General features: G+C 28.5%; 3 protein-coding genes across 13 annotated transcripts; all 3 read left to right on the plus strand.

Moving 5' to 3' along the window:
- Positions 1–1259: 1259 nt before the first annotated feature.
- LOC149888989 (uncharacterized) lies at positions 1260–14058 on the plus strand. 11 transcript variants are annotated; one of them, XM_090089372.1, is made up of 15 exons: positions 1260–1385; positions 1681–2317; positions 2413–2569; positions 10941–10963; positions 11047–11064; positions 11271–11294; positions 11623–11646; positions 11876–11899; positions 11989–12012; positions 12118–12138; positions 12541–12570; positions 12644–12664; positions 12866–12889; positions 12972–13754; positions 13849–14058. In XM_090089372.1, the coding sequence occupies exons 3-14, from the start codon at positions 2496–2498 to the stop codon at positions 13169–13171; spliced, it is 507 nt and encodes a 168-aa protein (XP_089945498.1). In that variant the 5' UTR covers positions 1260–1385; positions 1681–2317; positions 2413–2495; the 3' UTR covers positions 13172–13754; positions 13849–14058. The 11 variants fall into 11 exon arrangements, with proteins under 11 accessions (XP_089945498.1, XP_089945497.1, XP_089945499.1 ...); XM_090089371.1 differs by lacking the exon at positions 1260–1385 and having other exon boundaries at positions 1409–2317; XM_090089373.1 differs by lacking the exon at positions 1260–1385 and having other exon boundaries at positions 1409–2037.
- Positions 3061–3582, plus strand: LOC149888990 (uncharacterized). Its single transcript, XM_090089417.1, has one exon. The coding sequence runs from the start codon at positions 3061–3063 to the stop codon at positions 3580–3582; it is 522 nt and encodes a 173-aa protein (XP_089945543.1).
- A 1376-nt stretch (positions 14059–15434) lies between the features above and the next one.
- Positions 15435–16465, plus strand: LOC149888991 (uncharacterized). The gene has a single exon (XM_090089425.1). It carries the CDS (start codon positions 15683–15685, stop codon positions 16268–16270), a length of 588 nt encoding a protein of 195 aa, XP_089945551.1. The 5' UTR covers positions 15435–15682; the 3' UTR covers positions 16271–16465.
- The last annotated feature ends 2989 nt before the right edge of the window (positions 16466–19454 follow it).

Genomic DNA, 19454 nt, shown 5'->3' on the forward strand with positions numbered 1-19454 from the left:
AAATGCTTTATAAGTATTTTAAGTATACTTTTCAAGTACAAAATGTATAGGATATAGGAAAAACATGTCACTGGACTATCTGATATTTCTATTTCTGTCCCTATTTTACTGTAGTTATGATTTTAAATTCTTACCCCGTTCCATAATAAATGTTTTTAATTATCTTCTTACAAAAAAACCTGTCATAAAATGAACAAACGTGTATTTGTTATTGGTGGGGCCTTAAAAAAAAGTGGGACTAGTCCAATTGCACTTGTGGCACTACGGCACTGACCTTATCATACAATTAGCGGAAATATTATATGTCAAATATTAAGATAAGTAGTTTTCATATCTCTTTCGATATATGCCCCTCTTCTAAAATAGAATACTATTCTACTTCAAAAAAAAAAAAAAAAAAGGCAAACAAATGTAAATAGTTATTTATTTTTAAATATAATTAGTAGATAAAAAAAAAATTACACTTTATTATTTTTCCATTTGCTTAATGTTTTTAACAGAATTGTGGCTATGAAAATAGACTGCGTGTGAAGATTTTGATCTCATAATGCGAACAAGGTGCAATTTTTCCTCTTACCATTGAGCATAGACATCTTAAGAGATAAAAAGTCGATTTTTTAGACCATAGAATAAACACCATTATTATCCATTTCAATACATTCCCGCATTAAATTGGAGATACTTGCCATAAGGTGGGTAAAATAGCTTGCATTAAAATTTTCACTCATTATCTTAATATAATTAGCACAGAAACGTTTAACGTTTAACGTTTAATGTTTAATGTTTAACGTCGTTTCGTCATTAGTTACTAGGCTTTGAAAAAGCGCGTTCTCTAAATGCACGCGGCCATTGGAGAAAGATCTCTTCAGCGAGTTGAAACTCTTTTCCTTTTGAAATCTAATCATTAGTTTAGATATATTACATAAAGAATCATATTAAGAGAAATGATAATCGTTAAGATCATATTATATTTGAAGTAAGTATATAAAATAGTTATATATACATTTTTATTAGCTAAAGTAGAAAGGATTTAAATTTTTATCAGAAAAAGTAGAAAGGATTTTAATCTTTTAAATCGTTTGTATTTTGTTTGTTTTAGCTTTTCTTTTAGCAGTTTTATTTTTGATATTTTATTTTTTAGAAGGAAAATAAGGGTATGGATGTTATTTAAAGTTATACTAATGCTATTTCCATAAATAAAACTTTGAAATCATTACTACTTTGAAATTTCTGTGATGCTATTAACTATTATTGTTCGTTTTTAGAAAAATTAGAAAATAAATTAAAATTTTGTGCCAACACTGACATGGCATGTCACATGTTACTGTATGTAAAGATTAAATTTTGTTGTGAGGATTACAGTTCTTATGAAAAAAAAAAAGAAGGTAAAGAGTATTGTTTGTAAATATATATTTTGTATCTTTTTTTAATTTTCTGGCATCATTTTTAAAATTTTTATTTGCACACTTATAGCGTTTTATCAATGTGTTTTTAAAATAATGTAAAGTGTTTTTTTATTGTTTGTGTATGTGTTGATATGTGTTATATAATTGTTTTAAAAATTTGTTTAAATATGTATATGAGGTATATATATTTAACTTTATATACATATTTAAACACATTTATTGTGTTTATAGTTGGTACATATGTTTATATTATGTTGTTTCCGTGTTTTCAAAGTGCTGTGACTTGGTAAACGTGTAGAGCAAGATTTGTCAACTTTGCCAGCCAAGTGATGTACTTTTAACAGAGGGTTACACGATAGTTATTAGTGTCAAACTGTTACTGCTTTAGGTCTTGCTGTTTTCAAGCCTTTATTAATAAAGATTAATAAAGATTAACTTTATATACATATTTAAACACATTTATTGTGTTTATAGTTGGTACATATGTTTATATTATGTTGTTTCCGTGTTTTCAAAGTGCTGTGACTTGGTAAACGTGTAGAGCAAGATTTGTCAACTTTGCCAGCCAAGTGATGTACTTTTAACAGAGGGTTACACGATAGTTATTAGTGTCAAACTGTTACTGCTTTAGGTCTTGCTGTTTTCAAGCCTTTATTAATAAAGATTAATAAAGATTAAGATTATTCTAAAAATACATAATAATGTATTTTAATAACATTTTGCATAATGTTGTTACTTATGTTTTGTTATATATGAATGTTATCTTACTTAAGTTATTATCTACATATATTATATTAACTTATGGTGTGTGCTATTGTTGTGTGCTGTTGCTGTGATGTTTTTTGTTATCTTTTGAGTTAGTAGACATTTGGCTTATCTTCATGTTGGTGTCTATTGTTAAAAATGGATAGGTAGTTTTATTAAAAATCAATAATCTAAAAGTCAATACAAATTATTTTGCTATATATACAATTTGATTTATCTCAATTTGATTTTTTGTCTTTAGCGCTGTTTACTACATGATTTTGCTATAAATATTCTGGAATCATGATGTTTCAGCATGAATTATTTTGTAAAAGCTAACATAAAATGTTAATATTTTACAACTCCTCTGGTAAATCATTACAGCTTTTCTCTATAAGGTTCATGGATTTTCATTTTTTGTATGTAATGTTTTTCTTATTTATTTACTTATTCATTACATTTTTTTATTTTAGATTTATCAGATGATGTATTTATGTGGTATAGAAGAACAAAATATTGTAGAGTTTTGTGAATTTTTAAAAAATGTTTGCTAATAATTTTTTTTAAAGAAATAATGTTTAAATTTGCAAAAAAGGGTTTACAATGTTTTGTTTTTTTTTTTTAATTTTTCTTTGTTAGCAGTATGTTTATTATTAGAATTGCATGTTTTTAATAATTTTTTTAATTATTTGCTAAGCTAATGTTTTTCAAACATCTCCCAGCTGATATATATATTTTTTTATAGTCATAAGATTATTGTATAATTTAATTTAAATGACAGTCTGTTATATTTAAAAATTATTTGTGTGTGCTATTTAGAGTAGAAAGGAAATTATATAGGAAAGATCGCGATCTTCAGGATTCGTTTCTTTTCTGATTCGTATAACTTTCAATTGAAAGTGAAGTTTAAATGGATGATATTAGGCTAGAAGCAGATATTAGTTTAGAAAATGGAAATGTTAATAGGCAAGTTAATTGTCGCAGAAATGAAAGAGATAGGCTCAGGCGAGATGAAATTAATAATCGACAAAATGCTAGAAACGCTGCTCGGCAAGCAGCAAATAATTCAAACCCAAATGAGGAGAGCTTAATTAGGCAAATTGAAAATAATCGTCGCAGAAATGAAAGAAATAGGCTTAGGCGAGATGAAATTAATAATCGACAAAATGCTAGAAACGCTGCTCGGCAAGCAGCAAATAATTCAAACCCAAATGAGGAGAGCTTAATTAGGCGAATTGAAAATAATCGTCGCAGAAATGAAAGAAATAGGCTTAGGCGAGATGAAATTAATAATCGACAAAATGCTAGAAACGCTGCTCGGCAAGCAGCAAATAATTCAAACCCAAATGAGGAGAGTTTAATTAGGCGAATTGAAAATAATCGTCGCAGAAATGAAACAGATAGACTTAGGCGAGATGAAATTAATAATTGACAAAATGCTAGAAATGCTGCTCGGCAAGCAGCAAATAATTCAAACCCAAATGAGGAGAGCTTAATTAGGCGAATTGAAAATAATCGTCGCAGAAATGAAAGAGATAGGCTCAGGCAAGATGAAATTAATAATCGACAAAATGCTAGAAACGCTGCTCGGCAAGCAGCAAATAATTCAAACCCAAATGAGGAGAGCTTAATTAGGCGAATTGAAAATAATCGTCGCAGAAATGAAAGAGATAGACTTAGGCGAGATGAAATTTATAATCGACAAAATGCTAGAAATGCTGCTCGGCAAGCAGCAAATAATTCAAACCCAAATGAGGAGAGGTTAATTAGGCGAATTGAAAATAATCGTCGCAGAAATGAAAGAGATAGGCTCAGGCAAGATGAAATTAATAATCGACAAAATGCTAGAAATGCTGCTAGATATGAAAGAATGTATTGTATAGCAAGAAGCAATACTATTCCAGATTATAATTATTTAGGAGAAATGAATTATGTTTGTCAGCATTGTGGTGCTAAGAAATTTCCTGATGAAACACATTTTTTATGTTGCCATAATGGAAAGGTAGTTTTGTCGCAACCTTCATCATTTCCACAAGATTTAGAAGATTTATTTAAAGGAAACTATGCAGATAGAAATGCAAATCTGAATTTTTTAAAATATATTAGAAATTATAATGCCTGTCTATCTTTTGCTTCATTTGAAGCTAATGTAGTTCAACCCATGAACCATGGGCCGCCATGTTTTAGAATATGTGGTCAAGTTTTTCATCGTATAGGTAATCTAAGACCAAATCAAGGTGTTCTGCCAACATATTGTCAACTATACATCTATGATCCACTTGCAGCAGTAAATTTTAGAATGCAACAACGTGGTAATGATCTTTGCTTAAATGATTTAATGTTTCGATTGCAAACTATTATTAGTGAAGAGAACCCATTTGCTCTTGCATTTAAAAACATGGCTGAAGTGGAAGATGAAGAAGTTCGTCGAGCAGCTCTAGAAGGGCGCTCAGTGTCAGTTGTAAAAATGTCTTTACTTGAAGGGCAAGATAGACGTCGCTATAACCTCCCTTCACATAACGAAGTTGCAGTTGTATTTGTTGGTGAAGATGGTGCACCACCTGCTTCCAGGGAAGTTGTTATTTACCCAAGAGGTCATCCTCTTAAAACTATATCAAGTTTGTCTGCCAACTTAGATCCTATGGTTTATCCTCTATTTTTTCCAAAGGGTGATGCTGGTTGGCATAATCAATTGGTTCACAACCCTGAGCGTGCTACATTGGTTAGAAATCATGTTACATTATCTCAGTATTACAATTATAAACTTTCAGTTAGACACTTTTTTTCTTCACTCTTTTATGGCAAAAAACTGTTTCAGCAATATGCTGTTGATGCGTATGTTAAAATTGAAGGCCAGCGCCTTGCTTTCATCAGAAATAACCAAAACAAACTGAGAAGTGAGCAGTATGATGTCTTACACGACCATGTAAACAACCTCAGAAATGATCATAATGTTAGACCAGGGCGTGTTGTAGTTTTGCCATCAACTTATGTAGGAAGTCCTAGAGCTTTAAAAGAAAACTTTGAAGATGCTATGGCTATAATTAAAAAGTATGGTAAACCAGATCTTTTTATTACTTTCACTTGCAACCCAAAATGGCGCGAGATAACTGAAAATTTATATCCAGGTCAGACAGCAAATGATAGACCTGACTTGGTTATTCGAGTATTTAAACTCAAATTAAATAACCTTCTTAATGACATTTTTAAGCATGGTGTATTAGGGAAAGTTGTAACACATGTTCAGGTTATTGAGTTTCAAAAGCGTGGTTTGCCACATGTTCATATTTTATTTCACATTGCAAATGATGATAAGCTTGAAACAGCACATGATATCAATAATTTAATATCTGCAGAAATTCCAGATCCGATTGTTAATCGAGACCTTTATGACGTTGTTAAAACTTGCATGATTCACGGTCCATGTGGCATACTGAATCCAAATTCTCCCTGCATGAAAGATGGGGTGTGCAGCAAAAACTATCCTAAAGAATTTAATGCTAACACAGTAGCAGTTCATAATGGTTATCCGCGATATAGACGACGTGATAATGGTTTGGTTATAAATATTAAAGGTAACAATGTAGATAACCGCTGGGTGGTACCTTACAATCCATGGTTATCAAAGAAATATCAAGCTCACATTAATGTTGAAGCTTGCATGTCTGTTAAGGCTGTTAAATATTTGTACAAATACATATACAAGGGTCACGACTGTGCCAATATTTTAATAAGTGAACAAATTAATCATGATGAAGTAAACACTTTTTTAGATTGTCGTTATGTTAGTGCACCTGAAGCATTGTGGCGAATTTTTGAGTATCCAATAAGTCATATGTCACACACTATTATACGCCTTAAAGTTCATCTACCTGAAAATCAGTTAGTGTATTTTAGAGAAGGAGCAGAACAAATGGCTTTAGATCGTGCAGCTCAACGTGATACGCACCTAACAGCATGGTTTAAGTTAAATACTGAAAATGAAAGAGCACATTGCTATTCGTATGTAGACATTCCTTATCACTTTGTATTTGATGATAAACATTGTAAATGGAAGATTAGACAAAGGGGTGGTGATAAGGTGATAGTAAGAATGTATAAAGTTAATCCAACTGGAGAATTGTTTTTTCTTAGACTGTTACTTTTGCAAGTAAAAGGAGCAACATCTTGGGAGGATGTGCGTACTGTTAATGGTATTGTCCTTGAAACGTTTCGTGAAGCATGTGTTTTGAAAGGTTTGTTGCAAGATGACACTGAATGGCAGAATACTCTTTCTGAGGCGGTTTTAACACATATGCCAAAGCAAATTAGACAGTTGTTTTCAATTATTTTAACCTTTTGTGAACCTGACAATCCTTTACATCTCTGGAATACATACAAAGCTTTTATGATGGAAGATTTCATTCACCGCTCAGTCCCACTTCTAATAGCTGAACAAGCTACTCTTCATCAAATTGAGAAGATTATTAATCAAAGTGGTAAAACGCTGGCTGATTACAATCTGCCTGTTATTGATGAGTTTATAGGCTTAAATCTAGAAAATTTTAATGAAAATGTTCAACAATCTATTGACGAAGCCAATCGAATGAGACTGTTGCTTAATGTCAATCAATTAAATGTATGTAATGCTATTCTTACTGCACTGAATGAGCAACCAAGTGTAGAAAATCAACATTCTAGATTGTTTTTCATGGATGGACCAGCTGGTAGTGGAAAAACCTTTACTTATAATTATTTGATTGCTGAAACCATAAGTAGGGGCTTTAAATCTGCTACAGCTGCATGGACTGGCATAGCAGCAACTCTTCTTTCAAATGGATCTACATTGCATGGCTTATTCAAACTTCCTGTTCCAATATTAGATAATAGCACATGTAATGTAACTCCTAACTCTATGCACGGGGATTTTTTAAGACAAGTTAGTTTGTTTTTGCTTGATGAAACATCCATGATACCTAAACATGCCTTAAATGCAATTGATAGGTTGTTAAAAGATATTTGCAACAACAACTATCCGTTCGGAGGAAAAATCATTCTTTTTGGTGGTGACTTTAGGCAAATTCTGCCTGTTGTGAAAAGAGGACAACCAGCTGAAATACTAGAATCGTGTATAAAATGTTCTTTGCATTGGCAATGGGTGCAGAAGTTTGCATTAACTGAAAATATGAGAGTACAAGATGGGGAAGGTGAATTTTCCCAATGGCTATTAAAACTTGGGAATGGAACAATACCTGTCAAAGAAGAGGATCCTTTTAAAGGATGCATTGAAATACCAAATCAGTGCATTATTAGAGAAAATGAATCGATTGTTGAAAAGATTTTTGGAGATGCTGATCAAAATGATTATTCTAAACGTGTGATTTTAACACCAACCAATTTTGATTCATTATCAATCAATGAAGAAGTGCTTGAATGTCTGCCGGGTGAGGTCAAAATTTATTTAAGTGCTGATCAAATTGATACTGATGACCCTAATGAAAGAAATAACTTTCCTGTTGAGTTTTTGAACAGCTTAACTCCTTCAGGTATGCCACCTCATTGTTTAAAATTGAAAATTGGTTGTGTAATTATGCTACTTAGAAATTTAGATCTCAAAGCTGGGTTATGCAATGGTACTCGAATGAAGGTTTGTGCTCTTCAAAATAATTATATTGATGCAGAGGTTTTGACAGGTGTTTCTGGTGGTAAACGGGTTTTTGTTCCTCGAATTCAATTGGCTCCATCAGATTCTAATTTACCTTTTGTTCTAAAACGTCGTCAGTTTCCTGTCAGATTGGCTTATTCAATGACAATTAACAAAAGTCAAGGTCAAACATTTGATAGAGTTGGGGTATATCTCAAAAAACCGTGTTTCTCTCATGGTCAACTATATGTTGCATGTTCAAGAACTAGAGCATTTAATAGTTTGTTTTTCAAAATTGATAAACATCTCATTCAAGGTATGGTAGGTGAAAAGTGTTACACAAATAATGTTATATTTTCTAATGTTCTTAATTTATAGTCTTTAGATTTTCATTTCGAAAATTTACTGTTTGTAGGTTGTGAGCATATTTTGTATGTATAACTTTATTTATTATTTTAATATTTTTTTTCATAGTTTTTGATAAATATATCTGTCATTTAATATTGTTATAAAATGTGTTTATATGTGTTATATACCACCATATTTGTTTATAGTCGTATATATGTTTAAATTATGTTGTTTCCATGTTTTCAAAGTGGTGTGACTTGGCATTATGTTGAGCAAGATTGATAATCTTGCCAGCCAAGCGGTGTACTTATAGCAGAGGTGTGACTTGGCAGCATTTAGTGCCAGGCGGTGTTACTGCTTTAGAGCTAGGTGTTGTCTAGCCTTTTTTAATTATTCTGGAAACACATAATAATGTCTGTTAATGTTTAGCGTAATGTGTATGAGAGAGTATGCAACCTTGATCTTTAAATCTAGGGTGTTTTAATGTCCTAAATTTGAAGTAATTGAATAACTAATATTGAACGTAAAAACAAATATACTTTTATGTAGTTATATGTTGAGTAAAAAGATAAATTTATAGTTAACTTTAAATTGGTTTTCTAATTTTGCCTTTCATATTTTAATTTGGTTTGTTATTTTCGCTGGATTTTAGGATCAAGGGTGTAAATATTCTATTGTTATGTGTTATTGTTGTGCTGTTTTGTGTTGATAGACTACTTGGCTTACCTTCACGTTGGTGTCTATTGTTAAAAATGAATAGTAGGTAGTTTCATTATTGGAACTTACTGCTTTTGTTCATTTACTAAAAGCCAAGGCATCATTATGCCAAAAATGCAACTTATATCTTAATTTGATTTTTTTTTTTTTTTTTTTTTTTTTTTTTTTTTTAGAATTGTTAATCCTTTTGTACTTCGAAACAGATTTTATAGTTACATTTTCATGTTTAAAATGAACTGTTATTTCAATAAGGTTACTATAAATAGGTAAATTGATTTTCAGTTTTTATGTGGTGGTTTTTTTTTTTGTGTGTAATTATGGTATCATAATTTCTTTTTTTTTTTTTTTTCTTTAAGATTTACGATTGACGCTGATTTCTTTTTATTGTAAACTTTTGTCAGTTAAAATGATATAAATATATGCAATTAGTTCAATTATTTTAAAATTTTCTCTATTTTATCTCTAATAATTTGTTGTACCTAATTTAGGGGATCCTTTTAAACGGGGGGTCGCAACTAAAAACCTTTAAAAACATGAATATGGTAGTTTTGCGCATTTGTCAAATATCGAGTTACTTAAATTTTATAAGGTGTTTAACTAATTAATGAGCTTAGTTTGTATTTGCAACACTTTTGAGGAAAGAAAAAATTCTTATATATGTTAAATTCTTATTTATACTAAATTTTTATATATATTAAAGAGAAAAACTCTTTTACATGGAAATCATTGTTTTACATTTCATTATTTTGGTAAAAGGTCTTCATCAAAAACTTCGTTTCTCTTAATAAAAATAACTATTCTCCTGGCCACCATTAAAGCAAAAACGGGGAAGGGAGGTCCTTTATTAGTGTCAAAATATTTAAGAGAATTAAATTTCGAGTAACAAAAGGAATTTTTAGTAAATGGTAGCAAATTACCGTTTACCAAAAACTATTGAAACAAAGAGGCCACAACACTGATCTCTATAACAACTGGATAGCGCAACTCCGAGCAAAACTTCTTATTTTTTGACGCCAAAATCGCCATATTGGAAAGCCCCAAAAATTTTAATCCCGTAAGCTTTAAGTTCTGTTTTTCGGCTTATCGCTTTATCGCTTTATCGCACATATCAGATTTCATTGTTCTGGGGCTTTCCAACATGGCGATTTTGGCGTCAATTTTGATATTAGAGATGCGCTATCCAGTTATTATAGAGATCAGTGGTAAAAATACTATTTTAAGATTTTTTGGCTCATAAAAGGGATTTAAGACTTAATCGATTGTGGTTTCCTATTAAACCGCAATAAACAACGATTAGAAAGCAATATGGCCCAGACGGAATATGCGACATAAATATCAAATTTGTATTTTACTCATTCACAAAAAATGGAGTTAACACAAATTGGCTCTCATGTCCAGATATGTTTACTGCACATATTAGTAAATAAACTAATTATTTGCGTAATGAGTTAGACGCATTGATGAGTTATTTTAGGCATTGATTAAAATTGCTAAACACAATGCAATTAATTGAATATGCTAATGGTAATGTAATTTGTAATAATGTAATGCTAAAGTTAAATGCGCTTTTACTTTTTAGTTACTCTTGGTTGTTTTGTTACGCTTAGTGAAGGACAGGTTTTGTTTGTGCGCTGTTAGTTTTTCTTCTGTTCTGGAATTTTGAGATTGGAATTTCCAGTTATTTAAAAAAGCACGTTTCTATTATATCTGTTCTATTACATCTTATCATATCTTTCAAGTAGGTTATATTCTGTGTTGTAATTAGCGTAAAAATTGCATTATTGTATCGCGCATCAGAAGGAGCGTTGTGCGTGCGTCATATATTTATTGTAAAGAAATTCATTGTACACAATGAATTTTCATTGTACACAATGAATATTCATTGTACACAATGAATTTGGAAAACATATAAATTGTAAAAGCTGAGAAGAAAGGAGAGAATTTTATAAATTGTTATTGTAATGACAACACGGTCATCTTGATTTTACATACTCTTTTATCACTTAAATCGTTTACATTTTTTTTTTTTTTATATCTTAATGTCTATTTTTATATTAAATTTGTTTCTTATATTTCTTTTTATTTTTATATCGAATTGATAGAATGTCCCAAATCGTCGATGAAGGTTTGTATTTATTTTGATGTGTGTCATGTTACTGATTCGTATCATGTTAGGTAGTTAGTTCTTAAAGATATGTTTATTTTTAGTCGCTGAATTACTAAGAAGTAAGTTTTGTTCCCTTTTGTTATAATGAAATGTTACAAATTGCAGTTCGTTTATGTTTGTTGATTTAAATTAACTTTACAATAACAAATTGGTTTAGACGAAAATCTATGTAATCCAGAAAGATTAAATAATTATTTTAATATTGAAGTAATTAAAGAGGTTTAAGAAAGAATCGAATTCAATATTTGTTTGCTTTTCTGTTTAGATGACAACAGTATAATTGAAGAAAGTAAGTTTTAAAAAGGAAAAAAAAAAACTTTTTAATGTGTTTTTTTTTTTGAAGTAGGTTTAAAATTTCAGGTTTTTAAAATCTTATATTGTTAAATATTTTATAATTAAAAAATATCTATGTTAAATTTTTAAAATCTTATAATCTTAAATATTTTATAATTAAAAAATATCTATGTTAAATTACACCAGGTTGTAGAAAATAGTTATAGTTTAATGATAAGGTTGTAAACAGTTAGAGCCGATTGAATAGATCAAAGATCGATTTAATCTACTTAACCTACTACCATAGTGAAAATTCACTATCAATTGTTTGTTTTTCTGTTTAGATGGCAACAATGTAGAGAGAGATAGTAAGTTTTAAAGGATTTATTTTTTTAAAAAGTAACTAAAATGTTTTTTAAAAAAACGTTGTTGACTTTAAAGTAAAATAGTAGGTTTTTATAATTTTTACAATAAGCCCAAGAACATAGGTCCTACTTAAAATTGTCAGTAATAAAGAGAAGAAATTTAAAATTCTCAATAAAAAAGCTTTTTATTATATTATATCAAGTAAGTTTAATTAAGATTTATTTTCTTTAGTTGATAAAGAAAGAGCTAATAATGGTATTAATTACATTAGTTAAATGAGTTTATTTTTAAAAAGTTAAGTAGATATTTTACCGTCTATACATTTAAGTGCTTTGATTATTTAGATACCGAAGTCAAGGAAGAATTAAGTCAGTGTTTTTTGCTATTAGATATTTGTTAACAGGAATTTGTTTATTTGTACTGTAACTGGAATTTTAAAACTTCAAGTACTTAAGCTTTATTTTTTCTTTTAGGAGAGTTGGAAAAAAAACTAAGTATAAATTACATGATTATGATTAGTATAGTTAAGTAAATGAAGTATTTATATCTGTACCTCAAAAGTCCAAGGTCAGTTTTCACACTGTAGAAATTGTCCAGGAGAAAAAAAATAGTAAAATAATTAGTCTTTATTGTCTTATTCTTGATGGTTAAATTTGTTATTTTTTCGTGTTTTATTTAATTTTTCTTGAGGCACATTAAATATATTTTTGAAAAAAATTAAAAATAAAAAATTAAAAAAAGTGAAAAACCATTTCTGAACAATCAACCTTTGTCTTCTGAGGTACAGATACTAAGATTTAAAGTTCATTTTAGTTTATACTTTTGGTTTAGTTTATAGTCAATTTTGGTTTAGTTTTTGTTTGTTTTAGCTTCAGTTGTCTTTTTTCTTACTTTAGACAACTTTATGGAGGAAATGAAAGGGTTAGGTAAAAAAAATTATAATATATTAATGTAAATATTATTTTATCAATTATTTTGAGGTATATTTTTTATCTTTAGTGTCTGGTAGAAGTACAACTGGTAGGACTGTGTTTTAAATTTTAAGTATTTTTTCTGGAGAAATATGTGTTATAGCTGAAAGAATTATTTAATTTATTAATATTATTAAGATAAATTCAAATATGACATCTTTAAACTTCGCATTTTACTCATTTTTATTAAGATTAAATTTTTTACCAGTTTAACTCTTTTTTATTTTTTTTATTTTTTAAACATTTTTAGCATCCTCTTCATCCTGTGAAAATGGTGAGGATATGCTTTATATTTTGATTATATAAAATTGCAAATATTTTTAATTTTTATTATATCCTTCTATTTGTAATTTTAGATCTGTTAACTTTTGAGCAGTACAAAAGATATCGCTCCCAACACCCAGGGCCTCTCTCGGAGAGGTCCTTTAATAAGTGGCGTTCCAATGGCGGTATAGATGAGCCATCCTTTAAATGGAGGGCCCATCCATACCGGGGTGTTGGGAGACACCGAAGAAAAAACAGCAACCAAAAGGTTGTAAATGTCTTCTATCAGTGAAGATATTTATAACCTTTTTGTTGCCGCTTTTCACTTTTTTTTTATTATTGTAATTTTTTATTAATTTTCTTTAATAAAATATTTTGTTTATATGGTTTGTTTTTGTCTTTTTTAATTAAAATCTTATTTTTACCAATTAAACTTATTAATTAAACTTAGATATAGTTAACTTGAACCATTACTCAATCAGCATAACATGATATCATAAAATCACATTCTTTATAATGTAACATTCTTCATAATATAACAATATTTTGTTAAAAATAATTCATTGGTAGTTTAATTTATTGAACTCTCTGCTTTTAAAATTTTCTATAAGCCAAGACAATATGTTTTGCTATATAAATGCAATTTATCTATATCTCAATTTGATTTTATCTTTTTTTATCGATTTATTGTTAGGCTATTTGAAGCATTAGTTATTTTGTTTTTTAGTTAGTATTTTAAATCTATTGTAATGTCTTTTAAATTAAACTAATTAAACTTAATACTACTAAAAGCCAACATGAAATAACGTCATAAAACAACACCGACAAGCTGCATGACAGTAGCTTAAGTACAACAACAGGTTACCGAAACTCAGGTATATTGTCTTTCAGTTTGTTTGGTTTTTTTTTTTCTTTCTCTCCCTCTCTCTTCATTCTATGTCTACTTATATTTTACAATTTTTTATTTAGGCTTATCGTATGACGCATTAATGCAATATAAAAGATGAAAGTTTACATATTTTTAAATTTTTTATACACATGTTTGATTGTAAATTAACTTTTTTTTGTTTAAAACGTATTTGTACTCAATGGCTTAGTTATTTTTTATAAATTTATTAAGTAATGTGTATTTAACGTTTTAAAGTCGATTTCCTTTGTTAAAGAAACATGTAACAAGTAGCTACTAAATAATTAATAAATCAAGTATAAATTACGTTCGTTTTACGTTAATGTGATTAAATAAACTACATGATATAAAAATATAACAATATTTCCGATTTATTTTTTCGTCAATTTAAAGCATGTTGATGCGTTATTATTTTGTGTTAGTAACTAAAAACGCAATATGTTGAATTAAGTAATGTAGAGGAAAATGGTTTTGCCCTACTCTGATATGACTCATCTCATGTAAATTACGAAAATAATGTTAAATAATTGGTAAATTATTTTACCTCCGCAAATTTTTTATTTTCTTTTTACAGATGGTTTAATCTTTACAATTTAAAGGGCAAAACCTTAACTAATACCCTAAAAGGGTATTAGTTAAGGTGTTGCAACTTAAAAATTGTGGAAAACAGCCACTATAAATTAAGTAACAGACCGACCATAACCCGTATTACGGGTTGCTTTTTGCTAGTGTTATTAAATCTAAAAAAAATACACAATCAACACTTTTTTAATCAAAACAATTTTAAAACCAAAATGCATACAACGGTAAATATTACAAAAATATTACAAAAACAAAACAAAAAAACAAAAAACATTAATAGTGTAAAAAATTTTAAAATATAGTTAATTGTTTTACCATTAAAAAATTTTTGTTATACAAATTCAAAATATAGTTAATTGTTTCACCATTATCGTCAAAAGAATGATACATTTGAATTTCATACAATTGATAACCAATACTTGCAATAGCACAACTCATAAATGTGTTGGATTTGTAAATATCGTCATCAAAATTTTGGTATTTTTCAATGAGCCGATAAATAACATTGGAAATGTGTTTATTCTTCAGTATGACGTTGTAAACATCGGTAATTGTTTTACTTTGAACGTTATTATGTTTACCAATTAATGTCATCATAAAACCCCATCGATCAAAAGTTAAGAATGTTATTAATTTTGTTAAGTATATTGGAAGTGATTTTCTGCTAAATAAAACATTCCTTTCAATCAAAACATCTTTTACCATTTCTTTTTCCTGTAAAGTAAGCAAATCTAAATCTATTTGAATATTAACAAAATCGGTGAGATCGTAAGTAGCGCCTTTTTTGACATTGACCGATTCTTGTAAAGTTTTAGCAATTCTCTCTAATAACGTCTCAGTTCCGTTATAATCTTTTAAAAAATCCATAAGTATGTAATAAGCATAATTATCACTGTATAAATCTTTCCATATTTTGATTTGACTTTCGTTTATATTAGAGTTTAATAGCGCGCCACGTTTACGAAATAAAGCTTGTTGTACTAATATTTGAAAAAAATTATAATTAGTTACTTTTGTTGAGGTTTTTTTACTTTGTAAAAGGTTATTCGCTAATTCTTCTTCTTTAAATTTTTTACTGTCGTTGTTAGTCATGTCTTCCATCTCTTCTTTGTCATTTTGTCTTTTGTTATTCTTTTTTTTTCTAAAAATAGTGCAAAAGATTATAATATAATTAACAAAAAAGAATGGGCGTATCACAAACAAATTTATATTTTATCAAACAATGACACACAACCTTACACTCAATTAACCATTCCTTATATAGAACAAATAAAAATATCCATCGATCAACCTGTGACTACTTATAGTTATATTATGGCTAATAATAAAACATCTGACGTTGTTCCACACGCTTTACTTATTTCATGTCTAAACAAATTTGAGGCTGATCATCTTAATAAAAATTGCATGTCGGCACGAGAACTGGCCCCTTTTATTATTTCTAAAATTAAATTAGAAAATTTTAGACGAACATTTTTAAGTCCAGCAGGTTCAACCGTAACACTGGACTTAGATGATCCATTTGACAGAGAGACACTTTGGAGAGGGCATGTCAGTTTTTGCAAAGGAAATGGGCCTACTACATTAGATATAGATAATTTTACATCCGCGATGGTAATTGAAGATGACTCATTTATACATAGCGTTGATGAATATTTTAATCCCGCTATTAATTTAGATCAACCTATAGCTACAGATTGCACTAGCGATTATAATTCAGTCAACGACAAACCTCCTACACAAATTAACGGAAACAACAGTTTTAGAATTACATTAGAATTAAGAAATGCGTTTAAAGGTTATTTACTAATTTATTGTCAAGTTCCAGCTAAAATTGTAGAAACTGGCGTATCTAACAAAAGCGATTTAACTATGTTACCTGAGAATTATAAACAGTTATAAATATTGATAGATATATTTATTTTATATAATACCTTATTAATAAAGTTTTTTATATTAAAAAAAATGAAAACAAGAAGTGGTAAAACGTATGGTAAAAGTGGTAAAAAAAAGGTAAATTTCACGTGAAAGCTCACTATAGAAATTTTCACAAAAAGCATAAAAAACACGTGTTTAAACACCCTAGAAAGTCACATAAAACACATCACAATCATCATAGTAAAAAACATTCTCATCATAAAAAATACTACATTGTTAAAAAAGGAAAAGGATTTTTTAGCAGCATTGGTAACATTGCTAAACAGGTTGTTAAGTCAGATTTAGGTGGAGCAGTCTTAAACAAAGGGTGTGATTATTTACAAAATAAACGACAAGAAATAATAAATGGTTAAAATTGCCAAGTTCAAACATCACTTTAAACACTATAGAGGAAAAGCAATAATCTATTTACCACCTTTGAAATTATATAGAGGTAATGGTTTTAAACAAAACATTAAACGGTATCAACAACGATTTCATCGATAAAACAAAGGGTATAAAAGATACTTATTTTCGTTCATTACTCTTATTAATTAACTTTACATTAATTTTGCTGTATTGCATTATTAGTTTGCTATTATTTATTGTTTATTTGGACAGATTATCATTTGTATTGCTATTGTTAATGAACATTACTTTAATTTTACTTTATTGTGTCATTCGACTTTTACATACTACTAATTTACTGTCATGTCGTCTCAAGCAAACAATACATTGAGGTAGTTGAATCACAAACAAAAACAGAAATCAACGACGAAATGCTTAAGGAATTGCAAGAAAAAAACAAAGAACCGATCATTGAATTTCCATCAGTTAGTTTTCCTAAAAGCACTTCTGTTTTATCACTAAACAAAGATTGCATATTTTGCACCTTGGATTATTTATGTAAAAAAGAAGATTGGAACACTTTTAACGGTTACATATATCCTCAAGATTATTCTGATGAGAAATATATGTACGCTATTAAAAGCGTAGTCAATTCAAAATTTAATTTATCTAACGAACGAGAAATTGAAAAACTGTCAAGCAATACTAGCGGTGTAATAAGCGGTTATGTTAAACGACCGAAACTATGTGATGAACATTTAAACCTCTGGATGAACAAAATTTTATCAAGCACATTTTCAGAAGCTTATTACTTTTTAATTAAAGTTTACAGCACTCAACTAGATTATATTTTACAAAAATTAGAATTTGAAAGAAAACCTCTAAAACCATTAATTTCAAAAGTTGACGCTAATGGAAACAAAATTTATCCGGATAGTTTTGACAGTACCGACGGAATATTATCTGACTACGTATTATCCTTGGTAAAACCTAACATGTCAAAAATTGTACAAAAACTGGACGCTATTACCAAAAATACAGCTGTTAAAAGATCTTTAAATACTTTAAAAACAAATTTGGACTCTAATGATAATTTAAAAATTCTTGTAAATTTTATTCACGCAGTTGTAACTGTATTTGTTGAATATTTTTTTAAAATTGAAGAATAATGACTACTAATTTAACATTGTCGTCTTTTTTTAATAGTGAAAAATACATAAAACCTTATTTTATTGGTGTGTATTCTATAAATGAATTAAATGATCAATTTGATTATCACACGTTATGCAGCAACATGAAATGTAAAGGAAGCTTTTTCATATATAATAATCAAACTTCCCAAGAACCTGGTCAACATTGGAGAGTTATGTTAAAACTATCTAATAATAAATTGTTTTGTTTTGATAGTTTTGGTCATGACAGTGTTATAACACAAATTCCATTACCTTTTTTAACTAATACAACTCTTTTTGATAACGCTTCTCATGATAATTTTAATTTAAAAATAGGAGCTGTGCAAATGAACTTTAACGACATTTATTTCAACGAACATATTAACGATTTGGATAAAATAGTAAACAATTACAAAGAATTTTATTGGTTTACAAAATTTATTCATCACTACAGTATTTATCACGGTATTGACAATGTCTCTATGTATTATAACAAAGGACAAATTCAACATTATAACAGCTCCACTTGCGGTCCTTGGTGTGCTTTTTTTATATATAAATTATTTAAATCTCCGTTATTTATAAATGATTATCATTTAGATGAACAACTCATAAACAGTCTGTTTTTAAACAACGATTTTCCGTTGGATAAGTTTTTAATCGATGGTGATAAAGTCAAATTAATATTATATCCTTTTCATAATTTTTTACGTTATAAATTTTTACCGTTTTGTGATAAACAAGCTAAAGACTTATTAGAGCACGATTTAAAATATCCTGATTATTTAGCTTTAGATAAAGATATTGAACATATTTCAACTAAAATCAACATTAAACAAGACACTCCGGAAAGTGATATATATGCAACAGCTGTCCAACAGAATAACAGCTTAATCAAATTTTTAAAAGATCACGATTTATACAGAAGTAAATTCACTTTAGACTCGTCAGCTTATATTTCAAAAGAAGATATAGATAATATACCTGTTTATTTATATGAAGAGGATTTAGATATTATTGAATTTGAAGAAAGACAGAGATATTTTAACAACAATTACCGAAAAATTCAAGAAAGTACAAATTTTATAAATATCAGTCAAGAGGAAAGACACAACATAGAACAATTAAAAAAATATTACAACGCTCCAACGGTACCTTATTATTATTAATACATTATGGCATACCGTGACGCGAGTTATCATAACAAAGATGAAGGGATTGATTTTGTTCAACATATTTCACTTAATAAAAAACATAAATTAAAAAAAGATTTTATTAATTGTATGTTATTGTTATTTTTATTAACAACTATAATTGTAATTTTTACTATCATTTACATTTGCAAAGTATACGGAATTTGTGGAAATTTTTGTAAAGTCATTAGTAAAAACGACGATCAATTGAAATTTATTTTATTTTTATAACACAAAAAAATAACCTTTATAAACATATACCGTAATACAAATAATATGACTGAAATTTTATATTACAATAAAACATGTTATGTATGATATTTTATAAAATATACATTGTTTACATATTTATATGTGATGTTTTTACATTTCCATTTTTATCCATAAAACAAGGGTAATCTATTTCCTTTACTACATTACATAATGCATAATTTCGTTTACAAAACACAAATTTTT

The sequence above is a fragment of the Hydra viridissima genome, unplaced genomic scaffold (genome assembly GCF_058129835.1).
Source record: "Hydra viridissima isolate aposymbiotic clone 2 unplaced genomic scaffold, HvirCarnegie_v1 scaffold_5, whole genome shotgun sequence".
Classification (NCBI taxonomy): Eukaryota; Metazoa; Cnidaria; class Hydrozoa; order Anthoathecata; family Hydridae; genus Hydra; species Hydra viridissima.